General features: G+C 36.5%; 1 protein-coding gene across 4 annotated transcripts in view; it reads right to left on the bottom strand.

Annotated features, from left to right (window-relative positions):
• Positions 1-21,776, bottom strand: part of RBPMS (RNA binding protein, mRNA processing factor) — a 98,522-nt gene extending 76,746 nt beyond the window's left edge. For 2 of the 4 annotated variants that reach the window (XR_011919910.1, XM_072405422.1), the window contains exon 1: positions 21,480-21,774. Coding sequence is in view for 2 of the 4 variants with exons in the window: in XM_072405422.1 (XP_072261523.1) it covers positions 21,480-21,542 (63 nt within the window). In the remaining 2 variants the exon portion in view is untranslated. Of the gene's footprint in view, positions 1-21,479 lie in introns of all 4 variants that reach the window. The other 2 variants (XR_011919911.1, XM_072405423.1) reach the window with 2 other exon arrangements.
• Positions 21,777-22,667: the final 891 nt, after the last annotated feature.

A 22,667-nucleotide genomic window follows, 5' to 3' on the forward strand; every position in this document is an offset into this window, starting at 1 on the left:
CCTCAATCTATGGATCTTAATCACCTTGTGACATTCTTCACCAACCACAGCCTATGCCAGCCCCGGAGGTTGAGTTGCCAAGCTGCAGTGTACTGAATGTGCTTTCCTTTAGAAGTCCCAGTTCAGACGTTGTGTCCCTGCCCCACTATTATGTGCATGGCAGAAACTCAGGTAAAAGTACAGTTGACATTCAAAATTCCGGCAACCTACATACTCGAGGAGTGCCCTGATTTTTGAAAATTTCAGATTTTAAAGGTTATTCTCAGCTCAACACAGGCGATCCTTCTTCTCGGAGCACCCACGGACATCTGGCACAGTTCCAGAGAGCAGGGACGTCTCAACATGTATTTAGTGTAGCAAGCAAGACCTAACAGCTGTTTCTGCAGAACAGCGCCATCAAAACATCAGTGGCCAAACAGTGCACTACAGTCCATGCACTGAAAATGCGATCTGAAATTCATGCCTGAAAACTGAAGGAAACGGATTATCGATGGCCAGATTTTCGATTGTCAACTGTAGTTTGGGCCTTTGACACAATGACAAGGATGTAGGTTTGCATGAGGAGGTATGATTTTTAAAGTTGAAATATGTCCAGATCATAATGGTTCAAAGATAGGTATTTTTACCAAGCAGTGCATGAACTTTACATTCCACATTCTTTTCCCTTGTTAAGGATGTGTAACTAGTTAATTGTCCATAGTTTGGCCAGTGTTCAATCTGGAAGACTGCAAGGCTCATGTACAGTCCTGGATTCAAGAGACTGCACAAGATTTATATGGAACCCAAGACAGGTACACGTAAATACCACAAGGTGTTTCTTTAGTCTTTTTGTTTTTTTTTTTAGACCAGGTTCCCTTTAATGACAATATATTCCATTTTTATATTCTGCTGCACAAGGAAAAATGGTAGACCCCTTTCATTTAAAGTGTACGTAAACCATAAATATATTTTTCATTATGTTCCTGTTGCAGATTGACAACACTGCCCAGCACTAATACCTTGAAAGTTACCAGAATTATTGTATACCTGCTGTGTGCACACCTTTACTTGGAAGTTAGGCTGTCTGTCAGTTATATCAGATGGGCAGCCCAAAGACCAAATAAAGGAGCTTGGGTGGAAGGCAGACAACACTGCTGGTAATTGCTAAGCTGTGGCTTATTATCTTTACAATAGGTTAAAATAATATTTAATAATCAGATAGAATACACTAATACATTGATGCTAAACATACTGAAAAAAGATTTATGGATTACTTAGACATTAAACACATTTTATTCTGTAGTTACCAAAGTTTATATGATACAATCACTAGTAAGCCAGACATTTTTTGTAAAATGCATCACATTATTGAATTTACCTAAAGTTTATTGAAGTCTACTTAACTAATCAGAACATAAGTGAAAACATTTTTAATATTTTGCCTAGACAACCAATTAGATTCTAGCTGCCAGTTCCACACAGCAGACTAGAACACCAAAGTAAGTATCTAACTAGTTGCTGTTGGCAATATTTTTATTTTTTTGTATTTCATAATTTAGCTCTGCTGAGTGCGGCATCACATGTACAAGTATTTTTACTGCATAACAAATGTTCTGTTTCCCAAATCCTCAAAACAGAGAATGCTTCCAAAACACATAACCAAACATGTAAATCAGTCTCATGTTATCAACAAAGCTGATTTATCACACTGATTTGACAGCTTTGCTGTACATGGTAAATTCCTCCTTCCCAAACAAGCATATCTATATTAACTTTCCTTTTCATAGAGGTCCCATACAATGGCTCAGATGTGCTTGGCGCAGATTAGATCACAAAAGACTGAACATGATAAACAGCACAGATGTTCAGTGAAAATGTTAAGACTTAAAAATACTATACTATATCTAAATCATCTTACAGATACTAAAGTTTACAATCATTTGTGATTTCCTTGGGTAAAAATAAGACATACCCATAGTTGTCCCCCAATGACAGTCCTCTTATGACCCCTATTCTTTAATACTTCAAAACTCAGAATGGAGCCTTCTGCTGTTATCCTCTTAATACAACAGAATAGTGCTGTCTGTATAGCACTGTTTTCAGTGACAAATATTGAGTGTTTGTACTGGGTCTAACACCTCTGCAGGAAATAAGCATCTCTCAGACTAACACCCAGCTTGTACTTGCAGCTACAAAGAAAATAAATACAGTTCTTGTATCATTCTATATCCATTATAATATTTTAAGCCCTCCATCTGCCAGTGAAGAAGTATTTACCTAAATGTAAATCTACGTACACACGCCCAATAATTATCATTGTAAACGAACGACAGACGAACGACGGATTGGCCAAAAATCGTTCTAAAAAAAAGTGACCAACGACGTCGACGAACAAGGATTGTTGTTTGAAAATGAACGACCGGCATGGCAGATGTGATTGGCCGACGATCGTTCACTGTCTATCGTGTGTACAGTCGTTCAGTGATCGTCCATGTTTCTGCAATACACTTTCTCCTTTACATGTCACTCCCTGCTTTGTTTAAACGATTGTATCCAGCGTGTGTACACTATTGGTGGATTATATTTAAACGATCGTATAGTTACAGCATTTACAGAATTGTGCACAATACGATTGTTCAAATATAATCGCGCATAATCGCTGATCGGTCGTAATCATTCGGTTTCTAACAATAAATATTGGAAGTGTGTACCTAGCTTAGGTGTGTCCTTTAGCTTTGAACTGTGGGGAAGATTTATACCATCTGTATTGCTGTTTGTGTCTATATTGCAAAATTTCCCTCACTCTATATATACTGATGACCACTGACAGGGAGACAGAACATTAATGAAAATCCAATATTTTAGAAGCAATGGAAAATATTACAATGGGAACACCATTGGATGTAGGGATTACTCTTTATATGGCCTTTCTCAAACAACAACCTGGGCTTTTACTCTTCTATACTCTATCCAAAACTACACAAAATTTTGGCTATAAATAGACAAGAACTGGACATATTCCTGGATTTCTGTGTTTAAATAAAAAACACCATACACTTGTCCTTATTTTTGCAAACCTTGGGCCAATCAGATAGCATTACAGGTCTTTCTTAGCAGATGTGCTGCTTGGTTCTTTCTCTAGGTTGATGCCTGTTATCAAAATGTTTTCTGAACCCCCGTTCATCCCAATCCAGGGGTACTTTTAGTCCAGGCTATGTAAAAACACAACCCAGAGGATGTTTAATTGACAGCCTGAGCCTTAATAAATCTGGAAGATAGACATTAGGACCAGGAAGTCTGTAAGGGACAGCACCATGGAGAAGATAATTATTAAAGTCTAAACTTTTAGTTAAGGAGATTTTGGGCAGTGTCTATTTTATTTTCAGTACAAAGTGGAGTTGGGCTTTGAAACAAACAAGCAAAGCTGAATGAGCCAAAGATCTAAAATGGTTGGCCATCATAATGAGAGCAATTTACTAAAGCAGCAGATCTAATTACTTAGAATTACTTACTAGTTTAGAAAAGGAGTTCACCTAAAAAAAAATTCAAGACTAATTACCTTTATTTACTAAACGGAAGCAAAAAATTACTTTGCTAAGTAGACATTCTCTCTTCTTTAGCAAAAAAAAAACTCCACAGAGCATTTTTATACTGGTTTCACAGCTCTTGTTGGTCTATTGATAAGGCATTTTCTATAGCACACCATTTATAGGATGTCTGGCAGAACTACAAACACAGAACAGACAGACCAAAACCTGTAATTCAACAGCAAATATAAGCACACAAAACACATATTTCTCTTTGAATACAGAGCAGCCTTGACAGGTCACCGTGTCATTATAAGAAAAGGGCAGAAAATTACACCAGTTTTCAATAGAACATAAATTAACAAAACAATGCATGCATATTGCCAAGTTCCCCGTTCAAATAATGTTTTTGAATAAAACTTTATTTTCCTCTCTTACCCTTGGCTTAGAACCTTTGCAGAAAAAAAATATGCCATACAACATTTTGGGCTATGAAAGAGGAACAAACACTGTTAAGCTCAAGGTATGTAAAGAGAGGGCACATCCTTGCCATGCCCCTATTTTACTAAATCAAGAAAAATGCAAAAAAAATATTCTTTAAACTGGGATGAAAAGTTTCTGTAGTATTATTCTTTTGGTAATTAGAGCAGAAATCCAACCAAAAATAACAAGATAAAAATTAATAAACCAATTACAGGATAAAAAGAATGGAGGGATTTGGTTCTCTACAGTCTATTTAAATAAAGGACTGTTGGGAGCTGTGAATTATTGAATTAAATAGGCATAACAATGAAACAAGAGAAAAAAGTAAATGGAACTTTTATAAAAATGATTGTGAGGCTATTGGCTCATGTACACAGATAATCTCTGTCTCCTATATTTATGATTACTAAAATTATAACAGCTTTGCCGTATGCTTTTGCCGTTGATAATCATGGCTGCACCAACCTGAACTGCTTGAACACAACAACTTCTTTTAAGGCTAAAGTAAACTGAGGCTCCCTTACATAGTGTAACAGACACAGAAAAGGTAGTCAATGGCCTTACTCAAAAGTGGCTCACATTCCGCACTGTCCATCTAAATGCTGAAGAATGTTATAGAATTAGAATGAGAATGGTAACTGTATCTAAAAATGTATGCATCCTATGAAAAGAATTCTCATTCATATTTACAGTCCACCTGATATAGATACTACATAATTTCTGAAAAAGTTTTCATGACCCATGTCACATTGCCCTAGGTATTGAAACTGAGTAGACTGACCAGCATACTGCAATTTGTATGCTGTCCTGTAAACTGCAATTACTTATGGAAGTGACACTTCCCAGCCCCAAGCTAGGTAAACCTTTGCACAAACTCTGACAACATGTCTTAGATGTCTGCTTTCTATTACCTATATACATCACAAGGGCTTTTACATCACATTACACTCGGTGCTCATTTATAAAACTTCTAGCAAACCAGATTGAACTAAATTTTATCCACAGATGTTTCTTAATATCATGTCCATAAAAACTAGGAGAAGTCACTTCTGGCCCCAAAATGCTGGACAACCTCCTACCTAGAGATATTCTTCAAAATCATAACCATGAAAATCATACCATATCAATTTTTGGCCTACCAAAATGGACAGTCTTCTAACTGTATATATCCTTTTAGTATTCTATCTAAAGAAACAATGACCAGGTATGAAGATGAGGTGCAATCAAATAGATACCAACCCCAGTCATTAAAAGTTCTGATTTAACGGCAAGTTTTTAGGCATTACAATTACTATACTTTTATAGTCTATAAATATAGCTGACTTTTGTCCAGTACAGAAAAAATCTATATTTAATACAATTACACAGTCCTTCTGAGAAGGCTATGAAAATACATTGGTTTGTTATAAATTAACTTGATCACTCTCATATTTATGCATGATTGTGAAAATGATTAGGAAAAGACTCGACTGAACGGGTTAGAACTACAATATGAACATGTTAATAAATGCAAGTGTGAACCTCCTGTTAAAAGTTGTATAGTCCTGTGAAACCAGTAATCAGTGATATTGTGAGACCTGGCCACATTACCTCTGTTAGACATACTAGGTTTTATTTTTAATTATACTTTATTGTTATAACTTTATATATTTTTTTTAGGAGAAGTCATTCTCATCATAGAAAGTATTCTCTGCTGAATTAGTAGAAATGCTGACTTAATGAAGTCTGGACACTTTTCTTCTTAGAATATTGGATCCACAAAATTAGGGGTGTACATTGCCAATGTCTTCACCAAGGGTTTGCTTTACTTTCAAATTTAGGATAGTTTGAACTCAAAGTTGACCTCATGCATTGCATTGTATGTAATATAAAACAATTAAACATACATAACACATTTTTTACAGATTACAATACTTTCTCTAGCTACTCCCACACTGTTTTAAAATCTATTTTAAGGATGTTAAAATCATGTGCCTGTCTGTGCACTAGTCCTATGTTCCTTGTTGTGTTTACACAGTGTCTCACACACCTTGCTTTTGCATCCCAGATCCTTAGGCCTTGGCAAAGTCACTTAGTTGGAATCCAAGGACTGCTTTTTTGAAGATAAAAGGTTCAGCATTTAAATATATCTTTAAATTATATCGTTGCTGCACTTCACATGTCAGAAATAAATTTTGGGACCCCTAAAGATAGTACTAGGTCTGCATTAAAACAACTCAGTGTTTTCCCCAACAGGTTATCTTTAGTCCAATCCCCAGCAGCATATACCTACCTTGGTGACTCAATTCATGGACCAATAGTCCTGTAAAGCGTACTACTCTAGCAATTCTAGGCATACATAGGGAATCTATTTTGCTCATGACAGCTGAACAGAATTCAAATGTAAAGAGTATAGGGTGTTGGCGAGGTCTCCATTAAGATATATAGAAACCCCAAAAATGCTTTCTTTTGGTGTATTATAAAAAAAAGTAGGTTATATTTGTCAGAATGTTCAAAAAATGTCTGTTGAATTTACATACAACTTCCTAACATTCAGCTTGTATGGTTATAAATTGAGCCATTATTTTTCATCTAATACCACATCTAGAAAAAAATAAAATCACAGTGACATTAAAATGTAAAACAACAGCAATGAAAGAATCAAGCAATTCTGCATGGATGTATTGCCCTTTGTACTGTATTTCCTAGTGTATGCAGCAGATTTTAAATAGAGCTATTGCCTACAATTCTGTACATCTGTTTATATTGATAATGGTTGCCTGCAGAGAACAATTTTCTGTCCTGTTGAAAAGCTCTCTTTTATATACTGTACTTTAACTGAACCAATTAGTACACATGTCTATGAACTAAATAATAATAACTTTTCAATAAAATGTATATTTTCAGTCTAAGATTGCATTGGAATTGCCCTGACTATGGACCTTATATATATATATATATATATATATATATATATATATTCAGTAAAAATTAACCATCGCTGACCTCCATTAATTCATTTATCCTCAGGGATCTCAACAGACTTTAGGTGTTATTGGCTTTCTAACATCTCCTGCTTTTTGATCGGGAAGGTAGGCAGACTGCCACTCTTATGTTGCCATAGAAAATCAGTGCAGATGAGCTGTAATTGTAGTGCCTATGCTGTAAATTTGAAGACGCATTTTTCTCCATGCCTACAGCTACAGTGCTTTTAATGTTTGTTCAGAATATGGTAATACTTTAATGTGCACAGGTTCCCTTTAACCCTTCTCTAGTCTGTCTTTAATACGATTTTATTCCCTATTTAAATTGATGCTTTCTTATTTAAATTGATCAGTTAATGAAATTATTGAAAAAGGGTTAAATACAGAATAAACTACTGACGAAAATAAGAGGTATGACCACCTGGCAGCCTGATTAGAACAAATAGGATAATTATTCATATTTGAAATCAGTTTTCCAAGGTCAGTTTGTGGATTGCTATGGAGAGAACCAAAACATTGTGCTCATCTCACAAGTAATTTATCAGTTTTTAAAAGCAGACATTTCAAATACTAAAAATGCCCTAATATCATTATTGGGAAACAGAAAATCAGGGCCAAATACTGTAGCAATACAATAAAAGATTTTACAGTTTTATATGTATTTCTTACATAATTCCAACCAGATGTGTAATTATAATGTTATCCAAAATAGAATGTTTCTGTATTTAAAGCATAAAAACACATCAAATCAAATGATTTCTTTTTTTGATTTACCTTTACTTTCTTTACAATATAGTAACAATGGTCACCAGGACTACCTGATTTCCTTACTAAGAGAGCTTTTCGCTTTTTGATTTTGACCTAAAATGTAAAAAAACTTTTAAACCTTGGTATGTTTTTTAGCTTTAGTTACCTGAGTAACTTTTTTTTTTCAAAGACTGGGGTTTTAAAAGGGTCAATAAAATCCTGTGATTTAAAAAAAAAAGAACTATCATATATATGAAAAAGATCAGCTAATTGTAAAAATGTATATCAAAATGTGTTAATGTTAATATTGGACATGCATATGAGCATCACATTCCTGGTGATTCTCCACCAGGAAATTATTTCTATCAACATGTTTCTAAGTACAAAGAAATAGGATACTTTCTTATTAGGAACAATGAACTCAGCAGTTGCAAAACTTCAATAATATGCCATAATTATTTAGTTAGTTGAGGCAGGTTGGGTCATATAAGGTCAGGTATAAGTGAGGAAAATAAATCAGGGAACATGCCATGCACACAAGCAACTCCCTGCTTGAAATGTTTTAAGATTGTTTATAGTAAAACAGCTTTTCTGGGGAACGATTTGAGACTGAAAAGTATGATCCATATATTTTTTTGCTTTCAAGTTTTTTTTAATTGGAAACACTTTCATTAAAAAATCCCACTTCCCACTTTCTAATCCCAAATGAGAAATAAATGGTACATGAGGACCAAAATGACACGAGTTTCACTAAGTGAAAGATACATCTCAATGTTTCACAAACACATACATATGATAATGTAAATATTGTGGTGCAAAGGTTGAAAAAAGCACTGCATAGTGTTTCTTTTTTGTTACTAAGAGACCTTTCAGATTAAAAAAACACTATCATTTATGATAAAAAATGATTTTAAAAAAGTATTGTATGTTCGTTAAAAAACAATTAAACAACCCATACCTGCATAGACCACATACCCATAAAAAGCAATGCTTGTGCTGTAAGGAGGTATATTGTTTCTTGCCAATTACCACATTATTCCACTCATATAGAATTCAAGCAGTTCTGTACTGCTGCATCAAGCCTTGGGCTAAATAACTTTCCTCACCAAAATCCACAACATTTCCGTTTTTCTTCAAGCAATATACAAGTGTATAAAGAAAATATTGTTGGTTCATTCGTTTTACACGGTTATAACGAAAAACAGAGGGGTTCCTGAATGTGCCTATATCTTATTGAATGTATGACTAAAAGTAAACACAGTCTCATGAGATGCAAATATGCCATAAACCAAAACTTTGGTGGTCTGTGGCTCAGGCCAGTGCACCTCCCAGCGAGGTCAGGAGAAGTATCCCGTGGGGGGCACACCGGCCAGAGCCATGGACCATGTCCCCCGTATGGACACAACCCACCCACTCTCCCATCGCAGGCTCAGGGCGGTGGGCGGCTTGTGTCTCTGGACAGTTGGCGGGTTCTGGCATCATGACATCAATATGGGGGAAGTTTCTTCCCCTTTGAGTGACACATGGCTCCCCGCGCATGCGCAGTCCGGATTCCTGAAAAAGGTTGCCGACTACTGCTAAAAACTATGCAAAATGTGTTAAAGAGGAACTGAACTCTAGAAGCTATGTCCAAAATAGTAAGCTCTTCGGGACAGGGTCTTCTCCTCCTGTGTCACTGTCTGTATTTATCTGTCATTTGCAACCCCTATTTAATGTACAGAGCTGCGTAATATGTTGGCGCTATATAAATCCTGTCTAATAATAATAAAATAGACAGGCAGGGGGCAAGGGGTTCATCACCAGTATTAATTGTGGTCTCCCTGATACTTTTCCATAACTGACTTACAATGTCTTGTTCTGCATTGTGTGTAGGTGGCCAATTTGATACAGGCAGGGCTTTGCTTCCTCATGTTACAGCCTTATTTACATTGCCAAATTTCCAAACAAAAGGTAGATTTTTTTGGTACTGCTTGGGCACAATTACCACTATTTTTTTCCAACAACTAACCAGTTCTCCAGACAGATATAGAAAAAAAATTGGATCCCCAGAACTTCATGGTTGGTTGTAAGTCTAGCCTAGCTTCTCAGGTGCATCACGGGAAGTTAATATCATCAAGCTTTCTCACTCTTCCCTGTCAACACTTGGACTTGGATTAGGGGAAGAAACCTAATAATATCATGAAAACAGACGACAAAGTCACCAGAACTCCAAAGTACAGGATTCTTGCTTTTTTGTGAAAGCAGTGTCACAACATGTTTGAAAGCCAAGGTTTTGAGGCTGCATAGGGTCCCTTCTTTAAGGCAACATAGTGTACTATGTTAAGGTTATTTCCAAAGTGATGAGCTGGTAAGGTTTTTGAACATGTCGCCAATGGATGATTTTCAGTATTTTTGTCTCTTTGCTGTTAATGTGCAATTTTAATATTTACATATTAGGTATCTATTTCTATTAGGTATCTATCTTTAAATTTGTTACAAAAGAAATACAAATTATATTGTATGCACTAAAAATAGTTACAATGTATTGTTTGCTAAAAAATTAGGTTTGGAATGCAATTGCACAAGTTCTTTGATTTCTATGAGTACTTTGAATTCAGAAAATATATAATGTATTGTGGTTTTAGATAAAATTCAAATGTAAAATGCACATTTTAACATGTGTGCCTTTTTAGGGAGACCTGTAATACTAGGCAGGTAAAGGTGTGTCGAAAAAAATGGCAGTAAATCCCCTGTCATGGGACCTTTGACAACTAAGGGAAGACAGAAAAAAAGGTAGAGAGGTAGAAAAAGAAAAAGTGAGACTAAATACTTTGTCCCCTTTTCATTATGTTAAAATCCTAACAACTTTTTTTATCTGGGTACCCATGAGGTCATTTGGTGCCCTGCAATACTCCTGCCAAGAAGCAGAGTCAGTCTAGTGTTCATATAGGAATATCATTTAATATGTCTACCAATTCTACAGGTAATAAAGGGGATGTGATGTAGAGTTTCTGTAATCCCCCTCATGTTTGGCATAGGATCATATTCTTGCCTGGAAGTATGAAAGTGCTCTTAATTGTTTTCCTTCTTTTTTTCCCTATATTTAGAAATCTTTCCTAAAAAGGGCACAGATCATGCCTCAGCATGTTATTGTTGGTTCAGAAAAATCAGCTTCTACAATGGAAACTTTCAGCTATAAGAACAGTTGATGAATTAAATGAAATACAATGGGATATTCACAAAACAAAGGCTTTCAAGACAACTCTGGCAAGCAGCACATTGCCTTACAGTAATAACAAATCAAGCCAAAATGTTAGCATCAAATGCCACCAAATGCAGGTTTAAGTCTGTATAACAAGGATACATATTCAGACAGCTGTGGATAAACATGTTGAGGAAAAGAAAAAAAAAACAAAGTCAAGTTAACAATGTTGCAATGATGTTTTTAGAAGAGAAATACAAGGTTCACAGTATTCGTTTCTCAGTAACTTGGGACATTTTAACCAAATTCTCTCAACATTTTATACAACAATACATCACGTATTCATCATTGTCCAGTTAAACTTTACTGCAGTAGATTGAAAATTTGCAGTTAAAGTATTTCCTAATGCAGCATCCCTGTGTAAAAGATATTATTAATTTTCTTGTAAATAATAAGCAATGATTAGACTTAACCAACGTAAACAAGTCACCGCACCATCTCCCCAGATACACTTAAAAAGCAGACGTTTACTGAAAGCAACACATATTGCCCTACCCAGTGGGGCTCAGTTTAGTTTAATGGCAAAGCAAAACACAGGTTAAAACACCAGAAGATGCATTTTTCCAAAGCACCTTAACACAGTTTGTTGGTGGAACTGAGACAATACTTTCTCCATGCCTACTGTTTGTATGAAAGTTTATGATATATTTGATTTACCATATTTTGGTAAAATCCAGACTCAGAAATACCAACACTGTCAATGCCTTTTAAAAAAAATCACATAAATCTTTTGCTGTAATTCCATGCATTCAGGATAATATATTGCATGGATTGTTCATAAGCCTGATAAGTAACTGATAAGTACTTACACCTACAAGTGTCAATACTGTTCTCCCAGTCCCAGGAAAAATGTCTTACTGGCATGACTGTTTTACTAATTGCCTTAGGAACATTGACACAAACTAGGTAGATAATGGTACCATTGTACTGAAAAAGAATGGGCTTATACATCTTTGTATGGAATTTGAACAATGTAGCAGTAAGCAGGGAAGTACCTGTGCTAAAAGTACCTTGCTCTATTATTTGATACCCATAAAAGGAAAAAGTAACTAAGTCATAAAACACAATCAGAAAAGTATATATGGAATTTCAGAATATATGGATGATCAAAATATTGAAACTACACAAATACAGCATTATATACATCTTCCAAAATATAGCTTATCCTATACTGAAGTAACCAAATTCAATGGTCCTTTATTAGACCCACTGCATCAGAACAACTAGACTTTAGGAGCACTAAAGCAGTGGTGCTAAAACATGAAGTAGAAAATATGAATTTTTTTTTTTATGTTTATACAAGAAAGTGGATCTTTACCTAGTTACTAAAATCACATCTGACTTCTACCATGTTAATGTTAAAAGTTGATCATTTTAAAAATGTGTTCTTGTGAAAATAATACTTGATGACCCTTCCTTGGAAGTCCTTCAGATTCCTCTTGTTATAGGGTTAAAACTGCCCTTTAATTGTCCATTTGTATTCTTACCCAGCTAAATGTGCCCCGGGTTGGGACTCTGAACGATGATGTGCAGCTCACACTGGGGTAAGGGAATGTAGACAGTTGGTGACAGAGGCTGGATAAGGTCAACAAAAAAACTTTTAGGAATATGAAAACAGTGTTTAATGAAAAATACCCAGGAATATATTTTGGCAAATTGAATTGTGTTCAGTTTTATATAGTATATAATTTATTGTGCTTTACAACATATGTTTATCATTATAAGGCGGCAAACCACAGCTCCTTTATTGTTATTTACTGTTCAATGATTTTCCACTTTCTCTGTGTCTAAAGAAATGAGAAAAACATAAATCTACTTAAGATGGCCACCTGGATGCTACATGCTGGCGTCATGGCTGCTGCAATGCTTAAGTGGAAGTCGGTCATTATAATACATTTTACAAAGATGTGTTTACATCGCAGACCATGTCAGTTTATTTCATTTTGGTAGCATAAATATTGACTTGAAATGTACACAATGACTTTATGTAATGGAGTAGACTCTGACACAATGATTTAATATTTATACAGTTAACTAAATATTTGTATTCATCAGTGAAGACCAACACAAAGAGATGGCTCCAAACCGGGAATAGCTCTCATGCAAGTCTATGCGCATATGTGTTAGTAGGGGGTTGGATGGTAGCCACCATTCCAGAAAGGCTCACTAAGATCTGAGTACAGCCGAAAGCAAAACATGCAGTCCACTAACCCCCATTTTACCTTTCTTATTATTTACAAAGTGGTAAAATAAATGTGCCAAGGCAAATGGAATTTACGAACAATTGGAATACAGGGAATTAAAGCATGTTTAAAGTGGTGTACACAGTTTGCTGTGTATCAGAAAGGCGTTCTAGTAAATGTATCACATGTATCACATCATAAACGTTTAAACCAGACTCCAGACCAAAATAGAACATTTAACATAAATTGCCAATAACAGGCTTAACAGGGAATCTTCCAGACCCATGTGTTTCAATGGCAGTAATTGATTTTCACCAGGGAATGTTTGAGGCAAAGTCAGGTTCCCTGTTTTATAAATAGAGCCCCAGGAATCTAAAACCAGGCACTGTGCATTTAAAAAATTCATTTAATTATATGTTAATTATTACAGAGCTTCATTATTTTCTCTATATATTTTATTTGTCACATTTCAGATTAAGATGACAGCGTACAATATGTGATGCCTTTTAAAAGATCATCATATTGTTCTGATTATGGCTGAATCAATAATTAAATGTTATAATAAACAGTCCACAGCCATTAATATTCTTTGGGTATAATGACTTTTTAGCATGTACAGAACAATTTTTGTCCTAGTATTTGATTATATGGTGCTGAACTATGACATTGTGTATGTGTGTATGTATAAACACATATAGTACTCAAGTAACTGTAAGTCATTGTTTAATCTGACCATATGTTCAGGTAGTGATGCCAAAATATTTACCTCTACAAACACATTACCAGAGTATAAATGTAATAGCATTTATTCATACCTTACAGTGGGCATCTAATACTAATTGTATTCTTTTTTCCCCACCTCTTTTCTAAATCACAACCACAAAATTGTTTAATACTTTAGATCAGTTGCTTAAAAGAATAAGATTCTAGAACAGTTTCAAATGTGAGCATTCTTAATAGTTTTTGCATTACACCTGTACATCCAAGTCCGGTTGATGTGGAATATCTTTTATGGCCAAATTCATACCATCTGTTTGTTGCCTGCCTTAGATTTAGATTATCATGTATGTCCAATGAAATCTACCTCATGTTTCTATCTCTACAGTAAAGCACCATTGCTATTTTACAGCAACCTCAGATGGATCACAACGTTGGTGTGCCTGGGGGTAATAGGTGTCTGGGACCTAGAAACTATTCAGATTGAAGCTTGTAACTCTCTGTAAAGCCACCTTTGCCAGATGGATCAAATGGATTACACTATAAATTCATCTGAGCAGAAACAAATGGAGAGGTTTCGAATTGCCAAATGCAAATTGTTTGAAAATTAACAAACCTGAAATTTCTTCAGTTCCTTCAATTCATTATCCTAACCTTAAGATTTCTCCAAAGTCTATGCAAATACAATCCACTGGAAGCGGAATCAGTAGAACACATTTCTGCATCCCATAATGCTCCAACCCACACAGCCAGGACAATTCCTGCTGTTTAGTTCCTGTTCAGCACCTACTTCTTGTGACAACAAATATTTCCCTGTACTGTACACAGCTTACTACTTCCTGTATTTACTGCAATACAAAGATCCTGTAATACAAACTTTCCATTGAGGGCTTTTTAATAGGAAAGTTTCATAATACAGATATAATGCAAGACCACCATTACCACCATTTTAATTATGGAATTATTACACTTTTCTGGCAGTAAATACTCCCTATTTGTGGTTTTTGTTGAATAAATAAAGTGCTGCTAAGTAAGCCACAAATAAAGTGGATTTTTCCTCATCTGCTCCATCTGTGTTTTGCAAATATTTGACTTCATAACAGAAGCATTTGGACTGATTGGCATAAATGATATAGGGTGCTATCTAGAGTGACAGAATCATTTCTTTAAGGAAATAATTTGTCGAGCCAAACTGATGAAAGGATATATTTAGACAAAGACATGGCACAAAACATCAACAGGCATTTGTTAATCCAGCTTGGCTCTAATGTAGAAAGCAAGGCCATTGTTCCTAAAATACATGAAATGCTCCTGTCTGCAATGGTTTCTCAGAGACGCCAACTGATTTACTGCTTGACTACAGTTTGATTTAAACAGCACAAATTGGCCTATATAATAAACTGTGTGGAGAAAAGATTGTCCAATATAGAATGAATGTAAAAGGTGGATCTCTATGGTTGAGGAAAATACAGCACCTAGGCCCAGTACACATGAATTTTCCGCTCCAACAAGAAAAAGGTAAAAAGAATAGACAGCATAACATATATATGTATATATTCTTTTACTGGTCTGAGTAAGTACCTAGGTAAGGATAACCTGGACTATGGGACCTTAATAGATGCAAAGTAGGTGCCAAAGGTTGGGTACCTGGGTTGTTGGGTTGTGCTTTTTGCAGGTTAACCTATATTTAATGTCTAGTTCTAGTAAATGCCCATTGGTGCTAGTGAACGCCTGCTAAAATCACCACATAGAAGAATGCAATATACAAGTCTGCCGTCAGGGATGAGCCACCGGTGCTCAGGCTTCCATGGTAAACTTCTACCTCCTGGTAATATACAAAGATCTGAACAGAACACTCACTGCCAAGGCATTACCAGTGTGCGGGCTTCAAAATCTTGCTAAAAGCTCAAGTCAACGCCAGTCAAGCTATTTACCAGGATTAACTTAATACTTGTTGCCCTGGTAGTCGCTATAATGCTGATTGGAAATACGATCCTACAAAGTAATGTTTGGCTAGACAGCAATAGATTTATATTTGTCTTCAGAGCCAAATACTAAAAGTATTTGTATAGAAGTGTTAGGATGACTCAATAGAAACATGAAAAACTGGCCCAAACAAGCAAACTACCATGATGACATAATAGGGCTCATTTATCAAACATGCGTAACTAATATTTTTCATATTGACCCATGCCTGTAAAAATTTCCTACCCCTCATTCAGAAAGTCATATCCTGTGAAGTACTTGGAAACTGTCCTAATTCTAAAAGTCCTTGCAGGTGCTGGTGACAGTTAGTCCTGTTAAACATGTTATTTCCATCACTGTTGGTGAGACAAGCAGCTTTGTTTAACTAAGGAGAACAAAAAAGATTATGTGCAAATTGCAGAAACCGACAGCAACCAATCACATTTTTGTTTTTATAAACCTATAAAGAACAATAGCTATTTGTGTTAATAGCCAACATTCCCTAAAACTAAAGAGCTTGTTACAGAGAGGGTCATTTATAGGCTGGTTGGTGTTGACAGGCCTTGGAATTGGAAAGACCAATTTGCCAGAATGTAAAGGTCTTTACTGCTATTCCAGAGGATGGTGAAGTTAGGGAAGTATAAGGATGTAAGAGAAGGGATGAGACTTCTGTTTGTTATATAATTGCAAAATAATAACATGTAAATTCACATAGCATAGTATAGATCACATAGCATCTAACATTAGGTGCAGTAACGCATGGTACCACAACCATGGAAATGTGCGTTAGTTCAATGTGTTGCTATTCTTTCTGAATAGTAACTAATTTGCCCAGCACATCTGCGTTAGGTACAACACAACTTGTGGCAGCAAACTATCATGTGGTGTGCTGTGTTGCTGTAAATGTTTAGTCCACCATAGGGGGTTTGGCAGCTCATTGACATAAAGGACTGTTCTAACTTAGCAGATTCTTTTGTGCACTCACAGAACTCAAGAGAAATGTTTTACTGTTGTCAATAACTGCATTTATTACCCTGTCTGCAAAAAGATAAGGCTAAGTATTTAAAACAAAGAAGGCTTTAAACCCCATACCAACACTCAATCAATGTCGCTCAAAACGATCTTTAGTGATGAGTTTGGATGATAGTAGGGAACCTACAGGCACTGTACAGACAGCCCGTCTGTTCTATGAATATAAGAGGATGAGTGGAAGGCTCCCACTACATCCTTCCTATTGGAAAACAATAGATGTCATTTGTGTTGGTCATTTAGTGATCCACCACAGCGGATTACCAAACAATGTTGGGACACAGCTGTACAAACGAGACCATAGCTAAAGACTGAAATTCTGTACGCAGCTTTACTGACTGCAGAGTCATGCCGTTATGGTAATCATGCAGTTACCAGCTTTCCATGGAATCTTTTTAAAGAGTTTGTAAACTAAAATCAATTTTTTAGTATGTTTTGCATTATGACTAACTGTACACAGTTTTCATAAGCAAACCATTTTTGTGGCTCTTTTGACTGGGCTGCAGGTTTGCAGGTCAGCACAACCTTTGGAGATAAACGGCCAACTTAAGGTACAATGACAATGCTGTCTTTGGCACTTTTGTAGGCTGACAACACTTAAGCTGCATACACACGGCAATTATTGTCGTTGGAAAGGATCTTTCAAAATCCTTTCCAACCACAAAGGACTCCATGATGAATGAACAAGTGTTGTACTTACAGCACCGTTTGCTTTATGGAGAGGGGAGGGGGAGAACGACGGAGCGGCACCCTGCTGCGCGCTCTCCCCCTTCCCTTGCATTAGGATCGTTCGTCGTTCATCAACCGTGGATCCGCCAGGATGGTCGTTTAGACGATGGACGACAGGCGCTGTACACACACCAGATTCTCGTCTGTCATCGGCCCTGAGACGATTATTGGGCGAGAACCATTGGACGTGTGTAGCTTTAGCTTCTTCTTTGCAGTTAGTAGCATGGTTAGTCTAACATTCTCTCTTCATCAGCTGGCAGTTTTGCTGCCTGTCAGGTTTGTGCATGCCCTTGAAAGGTTTTCCAATGGTCAAATGAAGGTGTGCGACAAGCTGACAAAGCTGCTTCTAATTACCATAGGCTTCCATAGGGACTTCCGTTACTGGCAGGATCCCTAGATCATTGCAGTAGAAACACAAAAATGATCTGTTTAGGACATATGTGTACAAACATACTGAACATAGATTTGAGCCTATATAGATTTTAATGTCCCGATCTGGATGCAGTCGAGGAAATCAAGAGTTCGGACAGATCTGGCCACTGGCCTTCTTTCTATACTTCCCCCATCCCTACTGAAATAAATTTGTAAGATTACCAGAGAAGTAGAAAACTGTGTTCAAAAGCTAGATTTTCATCACTTGAGATTAACAATTGTGATAGTCTTGCGCAAAAGTTTAGTGTGTGTGCAGCTATCCCCCAACGTCTTTTACTGATCTGTCCAACCAGACCACTAAATGATTGATAGAAACGATCTCTTTTGTTTTCAAATGTGCAGAACACAAGGGGCAGCTACTGCTTGTTCTTTCCTCTTTCACTCTCCATAGAATGAACAGTGCTATCACTGCTATGTACTGTGCACTCACTTGTACCTATTGTTGATGGAAAATATTATTATTGAATGAGCTGTAAGTGAGAATTTGTACAGAGCTTTCATTTGAGTCTGAATACAGTCTCAGTGTGGCTCTTTAAGGACAAATACTAAAGATATAAGTTACCTACTATCCAATATCTGAACAGGGAATTACCCAACCTTGATGATATCATATAAACTGATTATGTAATTATAGGCATATTTTTAAATCTGGCCACCCAAAAAGGCATTGTATTATCAGTGAATCTGGGTGATCCAGCAAACCTGGAATCGATTTCTTCAAAGTAATTTGCTAAGTGCTAGCAAATATTTAGAATCCTGGACCAGATTCACATCATGTTTGCTGGATCACCCAGCTTTACTGATGGAAGTGCATCCTCTCCTGCTTTGGAGAGCTTGAATAAATCAAGCCCATTTAATGAGCCAACCACTTTAATGAAGGGCTTCAGTCTGAATACCACCCAACCCTATGGACCCGTATGTGACTGGATGCCAAACACAGGGTCTGATGCTGTTAAGGCAATTAATGTTTGAACAGGTTTACCCATTGATAAATCTAACATTCCACTGGTGGTCTTCTTCTATCTTGCCCCCTCTCAAAACCTGTAAAGTAGCTGTGCACACACACTAGATTTTCACCGTCTGTGATGGATGTTCATGATTGTCTAGCATGTATTATCTTTATTGAATTACATCAATCTACTTGCAAGTTTATCAGATTGGAACTACATCTGGATAGTGTACGTTGTCACAGGGGCAACACTACTAAAGAAAGTGGCTTGAAAGTGGTTTGCACAAAATGCACAAAATGTTGCATATTGTTCTTTGGCTTGTCCATTGACCTCTTGTCTGTTGTCAGTAAAGAGTAGTAAGGCAGGGTATTTTACAGGCTCCTTTCTGTATATATGAGATAACAATGGAAAGAAATAGTGACACATACATATGAAGAATGCATCATGGTTGATATCTGGTATTCTCCAGAGAAATGGATGTCTTGCATACCCAAGAATGTATGAGGAAATAAGTCTGTCTGTATGAGAAAACTCAAGCTGGAGAGAAATGGAACAGAGCAACGTCTCAGCCTTTGATTTGTTTCCGATACGGATTAATTACTGCCTTAGACCAAAAACATACAAAACTCAATGCAAGTGTGGCTCAGAAATCTGTTGGAAGGACACAGCAGTGTATTCTGGCAGGAATAGCTGATTAGAAATGCATTAAACATTTCTGTGAATTCACTGTCCACCAGTGCAATGACATATATAGTCAACATTTCATCTGAAGACATACATCAGCCAAATTAAAAAAAATAGAACGTGCCTAAAACAAAGTTACGCAATTGTAAAAAAAAGAATATGGCAGAACTCCAAGGTAGGCTTGTATCTGACTGGAAAAAAACTGCACATATATGAGATTCAAATGCTATACAGTATATAATTGAAAGCATGGATAAATATCATTTCAAATCAGATACACGCATATTTGTGTATATAAAAGACACAACGTTGTGTTTGATTTACTAAACTTGTTCACTTACAAAAAGTAAAGTCAGTAAATAAAGTGAAGCTGTTTTCACTTTAAACATCCAAAAAGAAGAAAGTGTACAAAGAACTGGGGAAAAAAATATTTTTGCTAGCATTTGATTTGTTTGATTGACTTGGAAACAGCTTCACCTTGTTTAATAAGCTCAGTAAGCAAATTTTGCTCCTTAGGTACTTCTCCCTGATCCCCAAAGCTCCACAAATGTCAGGGTTTTTAACAAAATTGTAGATATTGATGCCTTGAGAAGAGTGGATTGTAACTCACTGATAATATGATGGACGTTAAGGTATGCGCGTGTAACATAGTGTCATTCATTTTGAATGGCACTCCAACAAACTAAGGCACCACACCTGTATTGTAGCTCACCCCAATGCATGGCAAAGCACGATAGTTTGCTGTGTTAGAAAAAACATTTTTTTTCATGTCCATCCTTTAGTGTGTTTAGCACAGTGCAACATAACACTTTTTTAGTGTTTAATAAAGAAGTAAAGGGTTAAAAGTCCCTGTTATTTTTCCTATGTGTTGCTTGTGTGTGCTTTATGTGTACACAATTTCAGTTACATTTCAGTCCTAGAAATACAAGAAGTGGAAATGTCCTAGTAGTCTCCGAAACAAATGACACTATTTAAAGACTTCACCCTATCTCTTCTTTTGGATATTTTGGATTTTCCCTCACTTTCAATGGTCACCAGTACAAATATATTGGTGAATTTTTCCAAAAAGGACACCCATGACACAACATTAAAGGCTTCCAACCTTTCCCCACACCATTCCCTTATCCATGAATACAAAAAGATTTTGTCTGGAGATACATTTAAACAACCTCTTCCTGTAAACTTCTATGAGTGCCTCTTCTTTGTATATGATCATCTCAATAAAAATGAACTTAGTGATATACTTTTAGGTTGTGCACCAACTTTTAGTACATAGCAATATGTTATGGAAGCACTCTTCTGGGTACCTGGATAAATACTGCACTACAGCTATCCAACTTATTTAATACATCAAATTTTGTAATAAGAGAAGTAATTTTATTATCATAACATATTAGATACAATGCAGTATTGGGGATTGTCCAAACATCCCTTAGGAAACGGAACCATTGCACCCCAAACACATGGGCTTTATTATTTAGTACAAAGAAATGAAGTATGCAGTATCCTGGAGCAACCAATCAGCCATCAGTATTTTAGTATAATGCAGACAAGTAAATGAAATGTGAGCAGTGCCTATTGCTGTGTGAGATACAATGAAACAATAAGACACACATTTATGATACAATATGCAAAGGGCAGTAACCAGCAGCAACTAATATTCTCCTATTTCCTGTGACTCTTTCAGGCAAGGAAAGTTCAGATCTGGCCAGTTGCTATGGGTTATAACATGTCCCATTGCTCTTTACACTGTATCTGCATGCACAATACACTGCAATGTATAAAACACATATCTACTATAGAAAAGAATAATAATGCAGAACATTGTCATTCTGGTAAAGGACACATACCTCCTCCTCTGGAAGACTGATGTCATCAGGACAGCTCTCTTTGTCAGCCAGGTTGCTGTTCATTGTTGACCTCCTGAGTGAATGTGTGCTGGCTGCACACAACTGGCAGAAATGAATTGAAATCTTACAAGTCCCTAAATTGTGGGATGTCCTCTTCCAATGGTAGAATAGTATTGTTATCCCTGAAGGGTGAAGCAGTGCTGCAGATGGTGTGTGATAGAGATAAGGAGGAGAAGCATGAGAGAGCAGGGGAAGGGAGGGAAGGGGAAATGTTCCTGACTGTTGGTGATTAGGGTTAGATCCAGCCTTAGCTTTCTCTCTGGAGGGGAGGGACTCAAGTCAACTTCACAGCTAGCAACTAACTCCCAGTATTCTGGATGGGAGGGACTGTTTATAGAAGACATGGAACAAGGGGGAGTACAAAAATCACTATCACTTCCAATTACTTAGTTACAAAAAAAAATAGAAAGGGGGCATGAAAGCCTCTAAAAAAATGATGTTTTCCAGAAAGGGTCATGGGGTGAAATGCAGTGAGATAGAACCAAGTAATGGAGTGAGAAGAAGATAAGACAAGTTTACAAGCTGCATGGAGACAAGAGTCTGTTCAGCTGATCCTACAACAGAGTTCTACCACACATTGTTGTTATATTTATTATTATTATCAACATTTATTTATAAAACACTAACATATTATGCACCATTGTACAATAAATCATCTAATCATCTAGATTGTAAGCTCTTCTGGGCAGGGTTCTTTCCTCCTTCTGTGTCATCATTTGCGAGCCCTTTTTAATGTACAGCGCTGCATAATATGTTGGCGCTATATAAATACTTTTTAATGATATAGAATATGCAGAAGGAATTAGGATACATTGGAGATGTAGAAATGTTTCAGAATGCTGTAAAATACCATTGACGTCATAGGGCTCCTCTAGGGATTGCTGGGGGTTTCTTGAGCAAAGAGCAACTTGTGACTCTCAGGTCAGTTTAAGTGACCCAAAAGATCTTTTTGGCTATGTGTAAGGGTGACATTCTTCCTACTGGCCACTAATGTAGGAGGTAGTCTTCCCAATATTTTAATGCACTGTGAATATAGTGACTTTCCCTCGAGTTGAAAGTTATTTCAAAGGCAAGTCTAGAATAGGGTATTCCTGGTGGAGCACTTGGCAGGGTGACCTTCACATACCA

Source organism: Pyxicephalus adspersus, chromosome 3 (genome assembly GCF_032062135.1).
Source record: "Pyxicephalus adspersus chromosome 3, UCB_Pads_2.0, whole genome shotgun sequence".
In the NCBI taxonomy this organism is placed as follows: Eukaryota; Metazoa; Chordata; class Amphibia; order Anura; family Pyxicephalidae; genus Pyxicephalus; species Pyxicephalus adspersus.